Below are 18,359 nucleotides of genomic sequence, written 5' to 3'. Positions count from 1 at the left end.
GTAGGTGTTATGGGAATCATCCCAGAAAGCAAAATGTCTTTGTTGTTGCTGAGAGCGTAAGTCAAAGCACAGCAATGACTAACTCATCTTAAAATGTGTGCATGACATTCTAGTTATGATACAAGATGAGCAAAATTATTAGCATCGTGATGTTGAAGGAATGTCATCTACAGCCTGATTTACTCTCAGTATTGTACATTCATGTCTTTACTGATATAACTGTTAATATCTAAATTACAGGAATGAAGACAGTATAACTTATTGCTTGGATGGTTAGCGCCAGTGAATATAATTGATATTTCTCTTGTGTCTATAACTATTGTCATTTTTCCTTCTTAAGGTAAGCGAATGTTGTTTGTAGTTGCCTCTCATTTTCCCCAGAAGCAGACTCTAAAACATGGATTTGTTTGGGAAATGATATCTGGAGGGCCTAGAAGAGGGAGTGGCAAAGTGAGCAAGTAAGGAAAGAAAGCCAATGCAAGGTATCCTAATGAGCAGCTTACTGCTCAGGACAACTGTGGTTTAGTACCACTGTGGACTCTTGAGGAGTAACGTGGAACATGCCTTAGAGTTGTCTCTACTTACGGGGAGAGAAAGCTGAGTTACAGTTCTTCCATCTCCCATTAGTCACTGATAACTAGTTGCTCTCAAGAACATAAACTCTGTACACTTCCAGGCTACCCTCACCACCAGAGAAAGCCCTCAGTCAGAGCATTACAGCTGCAGTAGAATGCCATTGCATGTATAGGAACTGTAATTCTCAAGGGAATATGAACAAGGAGCTGACACTAAATACTAAATTGGTCTTATGTGGTGTATTAGTCCATTTTCACACTGCTATGAAGGCATATCAAGACTGGGTAGTTTATAAAGAACAGAAGTTTAATTGACTCACAGTTCCACAGGACTGGGGAGGCCTCAGGAAACTTACAATCATAGCAGAAGGGGAAGAGGCACATCTCACATGGTAGCAGGTGAGAGTGCAAACAAGCAAAGGGGGAAGAGCCACTTATAAAACCATCGGATCTCGTGAGAACTCACTCACTATCATGAGAACAGCATAGGGAAACAGCATTGGGGATTATGGGGATTACAATTCAAGATGAGATTTGGGTGGGGACACAGAGCCAACCCATATCATATGGATATACAATATTTCATATTTTATTAATAGGATTGCCTAAACTATAAAACTTTTGACCTAGAGTCATTATTTATTATAAGAATGATGTACATATATTTGGCAACTAACTGGAAATTTATCTCCAGGAACATCCTCAACTTTCTTACCACTAGATTAAAAAATCTATTTCCATTTGTTTAAATACGCTCCTTACTCTTTCCTGATAAAATCAAGGATGTTCTCTCTTCCCTCTTCCCTCCGTGTATTAGTTGCCAATCCCTTTTGGTTAATGTCCTGGCTGCATGCTAGAAAATTTTCCTCTGTCATTGATCTTTTCTCTCTCCTGTATATTCAGTTTCTCCCTTTCAACCTCAGTCTTTCCCATCTGCCTTGCCATATGTTCAACTATCGTCTGCCTTAAACAAGCAAAACAAAAAGCTGTCTCTTTTCCTCCACCTTGCCCTTTTGCTAGAGTTCTCTTACCCTTCACAGTCAAACTTCTGAAGGCTTGTTTAACATCTCTTTAGTCTTTTCCTCTTCTCTAATATCTCTCACACCAAGTTGGCTTCTGCACATTCTTTACTCCACTAGTGACTTCAAGATCTCTAAACCCAGCAAATATTCCAGGCCCCAGACCACTGGATCTCTTAGCAGCATCAACTGTACATCACTGTTTCCTTCCTAGGAACGTGAATTGCCTTTGTAGCACTCATCTGTAGTCTTTGAGATACTGTATTCTCCTCTACTTTTGGTTTCACTCTCTCTCTGTATACTATTTTCTAGCCTAATTTTCTGGCTTCCTTTCATTTATAAACTGTTTAAATGTTGGGATTGCATCCTTTTTTATTTCTTGGTGTGTATTCCAATATTAGGTATATTCTTATACTTTTTGGACTCCAATTATAATAGTAATGCTAATAATAGCTAGCATTATGGAACATTATTATCTGGCATTGTTCTATACTCCTTTCAAGCCTTAATCCTCACAGAAACCCAGTGAGGTGGCTTCTTTTACTTTTCTTGCTTTAGAGATAAAGAAACTTAGGTGCCTAGAGGTTAACTAAGTTGCCCAGTTATTATTCAGTGGAACCATGGACTCTGGAGTATGCATTCACAGCCTGAAACTCCCCAATTAAATACAGATATACATAGATGGCAAAATCTTTTATATTACCTTGTATGTGTCAGCTATAAGTGATTTTATAAAGTAACTCATTTAATCTTTATAACAAGACCATAAGGTAGGTATAGTTATTATCTATGTTGAATTATACATATTATACAGATCACACTTGTTGTCCAAGATCACACAATGACAAAGCGTGCATGTTAGCTGTGCCTGTTTCTTCGGATTCACCTTGTACTATGCTTCTACTCCCTTTCTGTTCTCTTTCTGTACTTTTTTTCATTTCCTCATGAGATCCAACTATATTTTATATCACTATCTTTGAATCTGCAGTTTCCCCTATGCTGGGTTAGGCCTAATATTCTCTTATTATGTCTCACTCAAGCTTACACATTTTTAAAAGATCTTTATAATGCACCTTTTTATATCACTGAAATATAATTTGTTTAAGAAATCCTACCCTTCCTCTACCCCAAACTGAGTCAGGCTAAATGGTTGGTTCCCTCAACAAATATTTATTAGAGTCTACTGCGTTCCAGAATTATGTGTTCTTGGAAAATATCAGTAGAAAAAACTATCTTTGTTTTCTTAGAGTTTTTATTTTAAAATATGTATGCAATATGTAGAAGATTATAGGGAATGTTGAAAATTAACGTTATTGTGGAAAAAGTGGGGAAAAGCAGGACAAGTTAAGGGAGATCTAAAGTATTGGGGATAGAGAGAAGGTGAAATTTGAATTACAATGTCCATTTCGGGCTTATTGGAAGAAAGTGATCTTTCATCAAAGTCTTAAATAAGTTAATATTTTTAAAATGCTTAGAAAGTGTCAGGCATGTAGTCAACCCTATATAAATATTTGTTAAACATGAATAAACAGCCAGGGCTTTGTGGCTTATACTTGTAATCTCAGCACTTTTGGAGGCCAAGGTGGGAGGATTACTTGAAGCTGGGAGTTCAAGTCCAGGTTGGGCAAAAAAGCCAGTCCCTGTTTCTAAAATAAAATAAATAAATAAATAAATTAGCTAGGTGTGGTGGTGTGCACCTGTAGTCCCAGCTACCCAGGAGGTTGAGATGGGAGGCTCACTTGAGCCCAGGATTTGGAGACTGCAGTGACCTATGATGTTGTGATCATACCACTGCACTCCGGCCTACGCACCAGAGTAAGACCTTTTCTCTAAAAATAAAATAAAACTGTAAGGTGAGGGAGTAAGCTATGCATCTGTGACAAGGGCCTACTAGGCAGAAGAAAATGTCTGTGAAATATCAGGCATGTTTGATGAACAGTCAAGAGATCAGTGAGGCAGCAGTTAGTGAGGGCAATAGCAGAGAAGAAACAAAGTAACAGGCTGTGGTTATGAAGTGTTATGTGGGACGTGAATATAAGGCCACAGCTTTTAATACTTGGAGTGAGATATAGAGGCATTCGGGAGTTTTGTGAAGAGAATTGGCACAATCTGATTTCTGATTTAAGAAGAGACGGCGGAAAAATACTTATGGAATGGAAAAAGTAAGGACCTCCAAAAGTCTGCTCCTCCATAAAAGCAACAAGAGCAGTGGCAGAAATTATATAATCAACCTTTTCAGTACTCTTGAAATTAACCAAAGCCTTGCAACAATTTGAGGAGCATTTACAAGAAAAATGTCTGAAGCTTGTTAAACACATTGAGCTTTGTGTCATTTTAACTTTCATTGTTTCATCTTCTTTTCTGCATTCTCCATGCTCAACTTAAAAATCAAGTCTTGCAACTCTGTTAATTGTGAAAAGTGGCCATGTAGCAGCCACTGGATTTGACAGCATTGAGTTGGAGCTTCCCCAAAAGTCCCATCACCAGCAAACTGTCACTATTTGACCTGTCTGTCCACTCTCAGGGCTCATCTTTATATGACTTGACTTAGCTTGCTCTTGTGGACAGCTCTATTTCCAGGGCATTTGATGAAAACAATTAGCAGGTATTGTTTAATGTCACAGTAATTTTAACAGAGATATAAGTTGGGGTTAACAAGAAGCTGGGCAAAATCTAAAGAAAAACTGAGCACTGAGATGACAATAGGGGGCTTTTAAAACCCCAAACCTATTCCTGGGAATCTAGAAAGCCTTGCAGAAGTGCCTGAGAATGACTTAAAATGGCCTTAATCTTTAATGTCAGATGGCCTTGAGATTCTGCAAAAGCAGGAAGTGAAGGCTAAGGCAGAGTTATAAACTGTATGCTGGAGTGTTAAAGACATTAATTCCCCCTAATCCTTTCACCCCACAGAACCTTTGTGCAGAGGCTGGGAAACTTATTGGTTCAAAGCATTTAAGAAAATCACTATGCTATTATTTGCTGGACACTAAGCTAATTGAGCAGAGACTTCAATGGCTGCAAAAGACAAAGAATACAGGCTTTACAGAAATAGTCCTATAAAGTCACTAAACAAAAAATAGCAACAGAAACAGCAACACATACACACACACGCACATGCACACGTACATACACACACACCTGGAAGAGTGGAAGAATTTCTTATCTTTAGAGTTATCATATAGTATTTAAAGTTTTAAATTTTCAACAGAAAACTATGACCCATGAAAAGAAACAGGAAAATATGCTCCACATACAGAAAAACCAGGAGTCAATATAAGTTGTCCTTCAGGAAACTTAGATATCATAATTACTAGTCAACAAGTTTAAATGATCTTTTCAATGAACTAAAGGAAACAATGTCTAAAGAATAAATGGAAAGTATAAAAACAATATCTCACTGAAAGAGAATAATGACAAAGAGATAGACATCATATAGTTTTTAAAGGATCTCATAGAAACCCAGGATATAAAAACCAACTGAAATAAAATCTTTGCTAGAGGGATTCAGTAACAAATTGGTACAGTCAGAAGAATCAATAAATCTGAAAGAGGTTAATTGAGATTATTCATTATAAGGAACAGAAGAAAAAAAACCACAAGAAGAAAGGTATACAGCCATAAAGATCTAGAGAACACATAAAGCATACCAACATTTGCATAATAGAATTTCTAGAAGGAAAAGAAAGAAAGGACAGGAAGAATATTTAAAGAAATAATGGTTGGGAAGTTCCCCAATTGGTGAGAAACATTATTCTGTACATCCAGGAAGCTCAACAAAATCAAAAGATAAACTGAAAGATGTATCTACAAAATACTAGCAAATTAAATTCAGCAACATGTAAAAATTATACACTGAACCAAGTTATATTTATGCCAGGAATGCAAAGTTACTTTAACACATAAAAATACATTGCTATAATAAACAATATCAACAGAAAAAGGGCACATGCTTCATAATCATCTGCATAGGTGCAAAACAATAATTTGACAAAATCCAACACTGATTCATGACAAAAAAGTTTACAAATTTGGAATAGAATAGAATAGAAGGGATTTAATTTATAATAAAAATTTCAAAATAGGCAGAGCCATAGAAACAGAAACTGAATTAGTAGTTGCCAGAGCTTGCGAGAAGGGAGAATGGTGAAAGACTGCAAATGGATACGGGATTTGTTTGTGGTAATAAAAGTGTTTTAAGTTTAGAGAGTAATATGATATAACTTTGTGATGATACCAAAATCCACTAAATTGTACTAGAAGGGTGTATTTCATATTATATAAATTATATCTGAACAAATCTATTATTTTATTTAAAAAAGAAAGAGACTGTAGGTGTGAATGAGTGCAAGCAGTATTCCCAGAGACAGATGATGATAGCTTTAAGAGTCATAACAACGGAGGAGATAATAAGTCATTGGATTATACCTATCTTTGAGAGGAGATTTACTATTGAAAAGAGAGAAGCTGTGAATAAAACCAGTAATTGTGACCTAAGAGTTGGAATAAATAAAATACAATAGGGAAGGCTGTAAGTGCTGTGATTTTGGAGAGGAAAATTAGTTTTGTTTGAGACATGATAAGTTTAAAAACTCTATTAGGCAGCTAAGTGGAGATGCCAAGTAAACAGTTGTATATACAAGTCTATATTTTGGAAGAAAGTTCTAGACTGCAAAGAGAAATTTAGAAGTCCTTGACTACATGAAATAAATCATCAAAGAAGTGTAAATACAGAACACCAAAAACTGAAATTTGAGGCATTCCATTATTATTAGTTTAGGAGTTAGGAGTGAGTGAAGGATTTAGGGGAAAAGTAACCAGTAAGGTTGGAATAAAATAAAGTGATTACGATGTCCTGGAGAAGAAGTGAAGGAAATATTTCCAGGAGGAGTTCCCTTATTGTATACTCTCATAGCATATATCATGTCTGCAAATGTATATTTATTTAATTTTTGCATAGTATCTCTCTTCATTAAGCTATAATAAGCTTCATTATGATAGCAGAGGTTATGTCTACTTTAAATGACTGTGAACTAAGAGTAAGAATTTATTTAGTTAACCAAGATTTGCTAAGAACATATACTGTGTCAGGGGCTATTCTGTGCTGTGGCTTTATTTTTCTGAGCAAACAAAACCCAGTCTTCATGGAACTTAACTTCTATTGGGAGGATATAGACAAATACTATTTCACAGAACTTTCTGTGATAACGGAAATGTTCAATTCTTCTATCCAGCTACTATGCTACTCTATGTGGATGTTACTATACATAGCCACATATGGATGAAATATAACCAGTGTACTAAGGAACAAAATTTTAAATGTTATTTAATTTTATTTAATTAAAATTTAATTTAAATGGCCACATGTGTCTCATGTCTACCATATGAGTAGATATATACAACAAAGAGAAAACAATAATAAGTAAATGAACCTATAGAGCTAGGGAGAGATTTGGAGTGGTCATAGTTTAAGATAGAATGACAACTTCATTCACTCACTCACTCACTTACTCATTGCTATGTTCAATTGTGTGGAGACCTATATACCCATCTATAATGAACAACAGGAAACAATAAACCTGATTAGCCTTATAGATGGTGGAAAAAACTTTCATCCTGTCTTAACTGCCTGATCTATATTTTGAAACTGCAGTAGCTTTAAATCGGAAAACTGGTCCAATCTTTCTACTTCTCAGTAGTTGTCTATTTATACTCTCAAACTCCAAGAAAATAGTAAGACTAGAAGGTCAGAAATGGGTAGCAGACATTAGCCACAGAAAATAATACCTTGAGAATTAATCCAAGGAAAAAGTCTATGGATAGGAACAGAGATGAAAGAATCTTTTTTATGGAAAATTGCAACTTTCCAAGATTTTCAATCTTAAATGCCTACAAAAGTCAAATAATTGACACACATATGGACCACAGAGAATCAGATAGTTCTCTTCCCATTTATTGTGGATACCTCACTTTGAGAAGTGATATATTGAATTCCCTGTGATATAATAAATTCCCTGAATTTATTCTTAACTTTAAAAGACAAGTTTTTAAAAATAATAATGAATGCCTGATTTTTATTTTCACTATTATTTAACATAATTATTGAAGATTGGCTAATGCAGCAACCTAAAATAAAAGTAAGACTAGAATAAAAGAGGTTGGAGTTTTTTTCCTAAATATACAGATGATTGTGTACTTAGAAACTTTACTGGCTCATTGCATGTGAATCAAATTATAATTAGTTTTCATGAATTCCACATCATTGATGTGGAGAATATTTTCCTAGAGGAGTTATTTTCCATTCCTAGAATGGCATCATTACTGACTAGATCAAATGATAAATGGTCAATATGAGTTCACTTCTTCTTTCATATGACACACACAAAACCTTTCAGAAATATTTTTATGATTCTCTTTTCAACTCTACATATATACTATTACCACTCTCTTGAGAAAATCAATTTTAAAATGGTGTGTATGTGTGTGTCTATGGTGGAGGAGAAAGAGAAGGAGGATCTGCTACAAAGAATATACGTATCAAATGTCCAGCAGTCATTTACAAAATGATAGGATTTTGCTGTTGCCAAATCTTAGAAATTTTTATTTGGAAAGTTTGCTTGCTATTGTGTGTTATATTATCCAGTACAGTTCAACCACTATTGTGTTTGTCAAAATATTTTTTGACAAGCTTTTAAAAAGAATATTTTCCACTTACTGTCTTCATGTCCTTACCCTCCATTTACTTTCCAAACCTCTTCATTTGTTTTATGCCTTTATAGTTTTACTGAACCTACTCTTTTCCAGGCTCCACACATCCTCTAACACTCAAACCAAAGGGCCTATTCCTGCAATATTACTTTAAAACAAATTTTTCCCTTGACTTCTACCATTTCCTAATCTTGATCGTATTTCTTTTTCTTTGGTCTTAACAATGGCATTATGTTCCACACTGAATACATTGTCTTCAGTCTACTTTGTCTTGGCTCGCCCTATATAAATGTAACATAATATATCTGGTAACAGCCCTAGCCACAAAATTCTCCAAGTCAAAGTCCTTCAGTGAATCCCTTGCTGCCATGTATATAAAGACAATGTTCATATTATTTTGGCATGTCAGGTCTGTTTGATAGAACTCTGCCTTTCTTTACAACCTCATCACATCCTCTGTACATGCATGTTAACCATGTTTATGAGTGAAAGTTAACTATTTGTGGGACTTGACTTTTGCACAAAGGAGTTTCTCTGCCTTGAATCAGGACCATTGAAAATTACAAAAGAGTGAAACCTCCATGTTTTTCTCCAACATGCTTCTATGGGCATTGAGATATTATATTTTGGGTTTGGTTGCAGCAGACGTTTCTTGGGTTACAATTTCTTAAATGTTTCTTTTTCTATTATGTTGTGAATCTTTCACAGGTACATGTTTTGCTTTACTCACTTTTTATCCCCAACCATCTATTTTAAGTGAATCTTGTAAAATAAATCATAATCGAGCATTAATTTTGTTCTTTCTTAGTTTTGCAAAGATTTTTAAAGAAGTTTTTATTGTTATTCTACGCTGCATTTCTGAGCAAAAAGCAATTTTTCATTAATGAAACCCTTCTTGAAATTACTTATATGTGCATTTTGGATATCCTTTCAGGCCATTTATTTTTTCTGTGAATCAGTTTAAAAAAATCAGAGAAGTACACAGAAGAATAAGATTAACAATGACCACCACCATCATATCTTAAGATTTTGTCAAAATTGTTTAGGATTAATTTTAAAAGAATGAAATATTAGGAATACATTATGTGTTCCTCAGTACATGTCTGCAGGCTGTTCCTTGTCCTCTTTCACCATCCTGAATTTGACGATTGCTCTAAGGACTATACGTTCTTCTAGGTATGCCACATACATTACTTATTTTTCCTAAAGTACCTGTTATCAACCTTGTGTTTTGCCTCTGGAGAAATCTATACAGAACATCCTTTTACTTTTGCATATTACTCTTGGTATTTCTCATGTCAACTACTTAGCTGGCAAACCATTATTCTGAGGTAACTAATGGTGGATATTTCTGCTAGGAGCTGCTTAACTGTTCAGACTTCAATTTTGATTTGCAGTGAATCAGTGCTATCTTCAAGTACATTCTTTCCCTTTGCTCAGCTTTGTTACTTCACTGGAAGCCTATTAGTTAGACTCTCGACCTGCCTTTGTCAATGGAAAGTTTGGGCTCTGCCTTCACAAATGACGGGCATCCTTTCCTCAACTAGCAACAGCTGTGCATGATCACTTTTAACGTTGATGAAATATTTTGGAAAAAGATTGATGTTCTACATCAATTAAAATGAGAAATAATTTGTTCAAACATACAACACGTAACATGTGATATACATTGTAGTAAGCACTCGTGACATAATAGTGAACAGAAATGGTGCAGTCTCCTTCTTTGTGGAGCTTAAATCTTGGATGGGGAGACAGACCAAACACAAAACTAAAAGGAAGAAGGATATCTTAAGGCATTAAAAGAACAGCAAGGTTGAAAGTTCCCATAAAAAGAAAGTGTCAGAGAGCAAAAATGAGAGAAGAGGGCTTTATAGGGGATTATGAACTCCTACTCTGAAGAGAGAGCATTTAAACTGAGACTTAAATGAAGAGTAACAATTAACCAAAGAGAAAATGAGAGATAATAGCCATTTTGAAGGCTCTGAGTCAGAACAGATCTTGGTGTGTCAACTAAGAGTGATCAGGGCCAGGCACGGTGGCACATGCCTGTAATCCTACTGCTTTGGGGGGCCCAGGAGTGTGGATCACCTGAGGTCAGGAGTTTGAGACTAGCCTGGCCAACATGGTGAAACCCCGTCTCTACTAAAAATACAAAAACCAGCCGGGCGTGGTGGTGAGCGCCTGTGGTCCCAGCTACTTGGGAGGCCAAGGCAGAAGAATCACTTGAACCCTGGAGGCGGAGGTTGTAGTCAGCTGAGATCACACCAATCCACTCCAGCCTGGGCAACAAGAGCGAAACTCCGTCTAAAAAACAAAAACAAACAAACAAAAATAGTGATCAAGACTGAAGAGTGAATCATGGCACCTAAAATACACAGAGACTCAGGTTGCCACCAGACTATAAATTCACTTGTTTACTCTGTAACATACATCTTTTCAATGGATCAGAATATCGTAACAGGCATTAATAGCACAAATCCACCCTGTTCCAAATCCACATGGGAAAACAAACATAAACAGATGATACTATAAAATGTCTTGACAAATCAGAGTCACAAGATTAGAATAACCTGTATTCTACAGGAAATAGCCTACATTCATATAATCTCCCTAGCCTCCTTTCCCCTCCATTCCTTTCTTTTCCTTTTTCCTTTGTTCACTTCCCTTTCCTTGTCTATGGAAAGCTAAAATATAATCAAAGATTGAGTTTTGATCATAGAATTCTAGAAGATTGTGTTAGATATATTGAATATCTATACTCATTACACTAAAATATTTCATTAGCCCATGTTGGTTGTGCATCCATCCATATTGAAATCTAAATTTAAAAAAAAAGAAAACTCATTGCTAAGAATACCTTTCCCTTAGACACTATTGGATGTTCATCGTCAGTGTTTGGCTTGCTGATTTTCCTTTTTCTGAACTTCCATAGCAGGACAATATCTCCCCAATGCATACATTATTTAGCTATGCTTATGAAGTCAGTAATCCATGAAACCATTTCTTTTTCTAAAAATAACTTTTTATATCTATGTTCTGAGTCTTAGGTGTTTCTCTTGCTGCTTAGAGTTTTGAGACTAACCTTATTTTTCATGTCAGTTCTTAGCTGACACCTCTTTATAGCCACTAGGTACTGATACCCCTTTACCCTTTACTTGCCATTTGACATATAGTGAATATTATTCATATCATTAGCATCAATACATTCACACATTTTTGTAATTTCTTGGACTCTACTACTTAAACTAAGGAGAATCATTTCACTTTCTTCTCTTAGAGTAAAAGCTTACCTTCACATTTTAATTTCTCTTCTCTGGAACATTTTAGGTCAACAGCTATTACAAAGGTTTATCTAGTTACTAATTGAATAAATGTAATAGTGTGACTAATTTGGTGTGGGTAAAAGGAAAACAAAATGTTGGTTCTCATTTCCACGATTGCTTTCTAGTATATATAAATTCAAGAACAGGGCCAGCTACATAATTTGTGATGCCCACTCCAAAATGAAAATACAGGACGCTTTGTTTAAAAAATAATTAAGATTTTTAAAGAAAGTGCAGATAGACCATTAAATTACGCATGGGACTCTTCTGAACTCAGGATCCTATGGGACTTTTTATACCCAGAAAGCTGCTCCTGAGCTGGTCTTTGGGGTAGGTGGCATCTGAAATTATTTCATAAATTTATTTTCAAATGCTTTTACAATAGAACTTCAAAAATACAGTTTTAGGGATGAAATAGTGTATACAACAAAGTTTAATGAACATATTTATTTGGAGCACTATAACAATGCCTTTGGCACGGAGTATTCTGGTGAATAGAAACATGCGTTTAATAAGAAACTACTGTTAGTTTTAAGTTTATCATTGACTATGGTCTGACACTTTGATTTAGCTTGAGTACTAAGAAACTAGATTGCTTGGGTTATAAATCATTGCTCTATCTACTCTGCTAGCTGTGGGTCTTTGGCAAGTTTGCTTACCTTTCTTTGAATCGTTGTACACATGCATAGAGATAACAGAGAATCTACCACATACGTTTGACATTCAGATTATGATATTTCAGGTGCTTTAAAGAGTACCTGTTATGTAGTAGGCATTCAAAGTCTACCCTGTTTTATCAATAGCCTTTCAATTTTTTATTCTTGCCTTAATGGATACAAAATCCCAGACATAGTTTAGTCTCTTTGATGGTTGTAAATTAATGTCTAGTATAATACGAAAAACAATTCTTGTTATTGTTTACGTAGAATTATAAATCTGACAGCTAATGAATAAGACATTTCGCTCATGATGATAAACATTAATGATATGTTTTTTTTTCCTACTACAAGAGCAGTGAAAAGATTTTTGTTTTTCGATCTTTTCTTTGACCTTTTCCCCATCACCATTTGGCTTATTTAAAATTTTGATCTAAATTACCAAGTTAATAGAGCACGCCGGTTAATTGTATTACAGTTATGATGTTACATAATTTTAGAATCCAATTTAGTTCAGTCTTAACATTTCAGACATTCTTAAATACATTTAAAAGCAAGCTTGTTTGAAAGTAATCTGTTATTTTTTTAATTTTTATGTCACTGAATGATAAAGCTTTTTATATTAATTGGAATTATGTTTATTTATAATTACCAAGCTGTTTTGTGCTGTATGGAGAAGATGTACTGATTTACAATCTGTAAATTGAATCTTTACCATCATGAGATACTGAAATGTTTAGTTGAAACATCAAATTTAGGATTATATCAAACAATACCATACTTTATTTTTAGTACTGGTAATATATTTATTATAAACTGTTTCACTTATGATGTTTCCTAAGAAACTATTCATTTTGAGCAATATAAATGAGGATGTGCTAATCAGGTATGGTTTCCAAGTAAGAATGTCATAATACTTCTATACATTTTGCAGTTAGGATGGTGAAAACCAATGAAATAACTGAGCATTATAGTCATTATGGTTGCGAAAGTTGACAAGAAAGTAAAACCCAGTAATCCCAAATTTATGATACAGCTTTCAAACCATACCGTGTACTCAAACCCTTCTCTCTTCTGTGGCTCTTATTATATAATATCTATATTCAATCTCTTTTCTCATATCAGACAGTATTACTGAAGTCTTCACTAACATCTACGTGACCAGTTTTGGCCCTGTCTCAGATACAGATATGGTGAGTTTTTCATTAAATAGTATTTTTACTTCACATAATGGGGAGTGGGGGTAATTTCAAATAAAGTAGCATTTTTAGTGTTACAGAATTATGTATATGTCTCATGTGTATTTAGTCTACCCAAATACATGGATAGTTAAAGATGTTTAGATCTGTGGTTTCCATTTCCAACTTCAGTGTTTGGATTAGTCCTGTGTATTTTATATCATTTTCAAAACATGTCTACCTAACTACAGTGTGATAAACAATTATTTAAATAAAATTAATTGTATTAAGAAGAAAAATTTTCTAGGAGGATTAAGGCAGAATTGCGAACTTCCATAAGGAAAGTGAATATAGTTTCATAGATAAAGACTTCTTACAGAATGAGGTCATGGTCAGTGTTACACATTTAAAAACAACAACAACAACAACAAAACCCTCTGATTGGTATTGAGCAAAGTGATTGCCTCGTTATGCTATCTACATACATACCATACATATAATCTGCACACATAGTAGGTATACATAAATCAACCTAAAAAATTAGAATGTTGGTACTCTTGGATTCTATGGAACTGGTGTTATTTTGTTTTTTCTTTAAAATGAGACAGGCCTGGTGTGGTGGCTCACAACTGTAATTGCAGCACTTTGGAAGGCCGAGGTGGGAGGACTGCTTGATCCCAGGAGTTTGAAATTAGCTTGAGCAACATAGAGAAACCCCATGTTTACCAAAAAATATAAAAAATAGCAGGGTGTGATGGCACATGCCTGTGGTCAGAAGGCTGATGTGGGAGGATCGCTTGAGCCCAGGAGGTCGAAGTTGCAGTGAGCTGTGATCGTGCCACTGCATGACAGAATGAGACCCTGTCTCCAATCAATTAAAATACAATAAGATAAGATAGGTAAGCGAGGAAAATTGGTTTGATGTGTTAGGTACTGATGGGCTAGAATCGCCAAAGATGAATTATTGATGAAGCATTAAAAATTTAATGATAAGTCCTTCACTTTTACTGCTAACTATAGTGCTCTGCAATAGACATTTTTGATGAAAGAGTTTTTCATTCATAATAACTTGTCAGATTCCAGCATGTCAACTGACATTTGCTTTACTTTATATTCCCTTGATGTGCATGTCTCTTGTCCCCTGCTACCTCCCTGCCAAATATGTGGCTCATTCACCCCTCAGGCATCCTTCTCTCTAGGACTTCATGATTCTTTAGACATTCATCTTCCTTATGACCCAGACACTGAGAAGCCCTTGTCCCTTTTTGCCCAGTATTCCCCACTGTGTCATTTCTCCTCAAATTCTTCCCTTTCTCTCATAACTCAGGGGGAAAATTGACAAGTTTGGACATTTTCTACCTGGATAAACTAACAAAACAAAAAGTATTCCATTTTTGCAAGCTTTCATAAACATTACCAGCTAATTTATCAGGAGCTCCCTAGGTTTCCATTAGGGAACCTAAATTTCACTTTTATGGCAAAAAATGTGCTGTTTATTCCATCAGAGCCACATCTCTGACCTCAGAGACCTTTTCTTATATTGACCTGGGTGGCTGAACATGTTGAGGGGTGATCCCCACCTTTGGGGAGGTGGTTGATACTAAATGTTGGCAGTCCATTAAAATTCTTTAAAATGGGAATGTCATGATTTAAGTGCTTTTATTTTTCTCCTTCAATTCTGGGTCTTAGGTACGATTCTGGTACAAGAGGGAAAAATCCTATTCTTCAGTAAACCCTCCTTTTCCCCTTGCATTATTGTATATTTTGACCTGAAATATTAATCTGCCTCTTTCCATGGGTCAATTTAAGTGGACATATCCTTATAATGATGACAAAGACTATTTATTTTTAGTAAGAGTGTGCATTCCAAATGTTATTGTTTGGCTATAAATATAATTTTGTCCTAGTAAATACTCTTTGTCTTAGTGCAGATTGTCTTAAATGTTCCCAAATATTAGAGAGACACAGTGCAAATAAATACCTAACTTCTATCAAAAATTAAGTAGAGTCAGAATTTTGTTAACTACTACATTGAGAAATTAGCATATTATATAAATTGTGACTCTTACATCTGGTTAATTTTTGTCTTATTATCAGCCAAAGCAGAAAGACAAATGATATGACTCCCAAATATCAGTACATTTTCAATATTGTAGATTTTTTTCATGTTGTAAATTTCAGTAGTAGCAGTTACTGCATTGAAATTTTAGCTTTTTTTTTGCAAAGTGAATTATTTTAGCTAAAACATCTCTCTTTCTATATATATATACATATATACATACATACATGCAAACATGTATGTTTCTAGCAAGACATGTTTGATATTTGGGGATTTTACACAAACTCACATCATACTTGTATGCCAAAATATACAAAGTCATTTGTTTTCCAGTGGCGATAATGGATTAGATTAATTCTCTACCTCTCCTTGTTGTGACTATTCTTTGGATCGCTAACATATTTAGAAAATTGGTAGTTGATGTTAGGTATATAGTCATTTGCAATGGAACATATTTAGCTCCTTTATGTCTGAAATGAACTAAAAGCAGTTGTGTTTCATCAGTAAATTGAACCCGAGAACTTTAAAATTTTTTAGCAGACTCAAGATATGCTTTCTTATTTGGGGGGATTCTACCACAAGTTATAATAAACATTAAAATATACTCACACTACCAATATAGGTTGCATTGAGTGGAATTTCAGTTGATAACATTTAAATAAAAAATCACTTACTTTGATTTTTTAGTTTTCTTTTTATATTTCAGAATACATGTGTGTGTAAGTGTGTGTATGCACACCCAAATATAGATGTATTCTCAAAAATGGAATGCATATTCTGCATCTTAGTACGTTTTTGAAAATCTTGAAGGCCCTAGACATTTTCTCTAGTGATACATTTCCCTTAATGCATCTAGCCTAAAAAATTTCTAAGAAATTGCTCTGCTCTTGTCAGATTTCCTACTTTATTTCTGTCTATATTTACCTCATTTAGTCGGGCTTGCCAACAGTTGTTTTAGAGGAAGTCTAGTTAATCACAAACCTACCAAATGGGAGCATACTATGTAAACACAGTCCAGTCATAGAACATCATAGGGAAAATCTGATATAAAGAATTATTAACTAATAAAAGACAGTTAAATTCGTTTTAAAACATGGATAAAAGAAGATTCCAAGCAATACAGAATTAACAAATGCAGACAGAACATCTACTTCTAGGGTTGCAGTGTCACCACTTCCAGAATCAGGAAGAAACTGAGGACTTGAAAGAGCACCCTTTCCCCCTAAGATCTGTGAATTCTGACCTCACTGGAGGGGTGCTGCTGCTACAGGAACATGCAGCTACTGGTGGTGAAGAAACATGTGATGGTATATGCTGAAGCTGGTCTACAGAAATATGCTGCATGGGCTGAAAACTCACAGCATGTCAGTCCTTTGAAGCTGTGCCAAAAAAATGACAATGCACGTGACCCAGAAAGAGACCAAGAAAGAAAAGCACCCTTCTCTTTTGACTACATTGGAGTGTCCCTCCAGCACCCTCTATTGACAAAGCCTGACATTGTGTGAGCTGGCAGAGGAGCAGTATTTATAGGATCCATCAGGTACCACAAAGGAAATGAAAGAAGGGTGGATTTAGAGTTGAGAGGCAAAACACAGATAGCTGAAATATGAATAATGTGTAATACAGAGAAGATATTAATTGAGGACCAGGAGAGAGTTTGATCACTCAACAGGTATTATTGATATTTGTCCAAATCTAGAGAAGAAAGATGCAGCTGGGAAAAATTAAAGTTGAATAACCTATAGACACAAGTAACAGAGACACATACAAATACATCTTTTTACTCACATTGTAAGTCTATTAGGGAAGATGGTGCTCAACTAAAAAAACATATATACATTTTATGGAGAGAAACAATTTGGTCTTCATGATGATCAAAATGAATGATTTCCATGTTGATATTATTTTTACTGGAAATCAAGATAAGTAAGGAGGCAAAGTTTGAATTTATGTTTAGTATGGATGGAGCAATAGCTTGAGCAATGAGACGTGGCTGTGACACTCTAAATAAAAAAGAATGTTATGATGGGAAGGGAAAACGTAGACATAGTATTACCTACAAGTCAAAGTGGATGTGGAGCTATCTAATGAATATCTTACATAAACAATTTGTTAATGAAGAACAAAAGTAAAAAACAAATTTAGTTTTACTTTTAGTAGCTTAGCATATACACTTTTATTTCTAATCAGTGAACATAGTCAGTAGCAAAACCTAAATTCCTAATTTCTTTTATTCAGGTCAGTGATGTAGATTTGTTATGACATTAGCCTGAGAGAAAAAAAAACAGCATAGCAAAAAGAATTAAGAACCAAAAAAATATGCAGACACACACACACATGCACACACACACACACACACACATTGCTTTCTTGGAATCATTAACTAGTGTAATTGTCCCAAAAATGTTGTAGATCTAAATTATAATTAAAGATTATACTTACAGTTTCTGCAACCAAGTTAAAAATATTTTATTTCAATATTTTGAAATTCATAAGGAGGTAATTAATTTTGAAATGTACTAGTAGCTGGCAATTGACCAAGATTGTAGTAGGCATTTTAGCACTTTCTAATTTACTGTACTGAGTTTTTCCCTTTTTCCTTGGTTTCTATAGGAAGTCTTTTCTTATATTAGTAAACATTTTCACTGTGTGTGCATATTCTAATGGTATAAGTGTTATGATTACCAATTATTTAACCTAAACCTAGACTAAGAACCTCAGTTCAAATGGTTGTCTATTGTGAAGTGTTAGGGTTAGAGCTTGGACAATGAAAACTTTGAAGTAATCTTGAGATACCTGATACAGTTAACCATTAGGCTAAGAAGCAGGCAGTGTGGTAAATAT

General features: G+C 34.8%; 1 protein-coding gene across 3 annotated transcripts in view; it reads left to right on the top strand.

Moving 5' to 3' along the window:
- The window catches only part of GABRA2 (gamma-aminobutyric acid type A receptor subunit alpha2), a 148,786-nt gene that overhangs the window by 46,389 nt on the left and 84,038 nt on the right, over positions 1-18,359 (top strand). For all 3 annotated transcript variants that reach the window (XM_015138316.3, XM_078001759.1, NM_001261668.1), the window contains 1 exon segment: positions 13,404-13,471. In XM_015138316.3, coding sequence (XP_014993802.1) covers positions 13,404-13,471 — 68 coding nt within the window.

The sequence above is a fragment of the Macaca mulatta genome, chromosome 5 (genome assembly GCF_049350105.2).
Source record: "Macaca mulatta isolate MMU2019108-1 chromosome 5, T2T-MMU8v2.0, whole genome shotgun sequence".
In the NCBI taxonomy this organism is placed as follows: Eukaryota; Metazoa; Chordata; class Mammalia; order Primates; family Cercopithecidae; genus Macaca; species Macaca mulatta.
The sequence above is the reverse complement of the archived record's forward strand: the minus strand, read 5'-3'. Positions and strand labels throughout refer to the sequence as shown.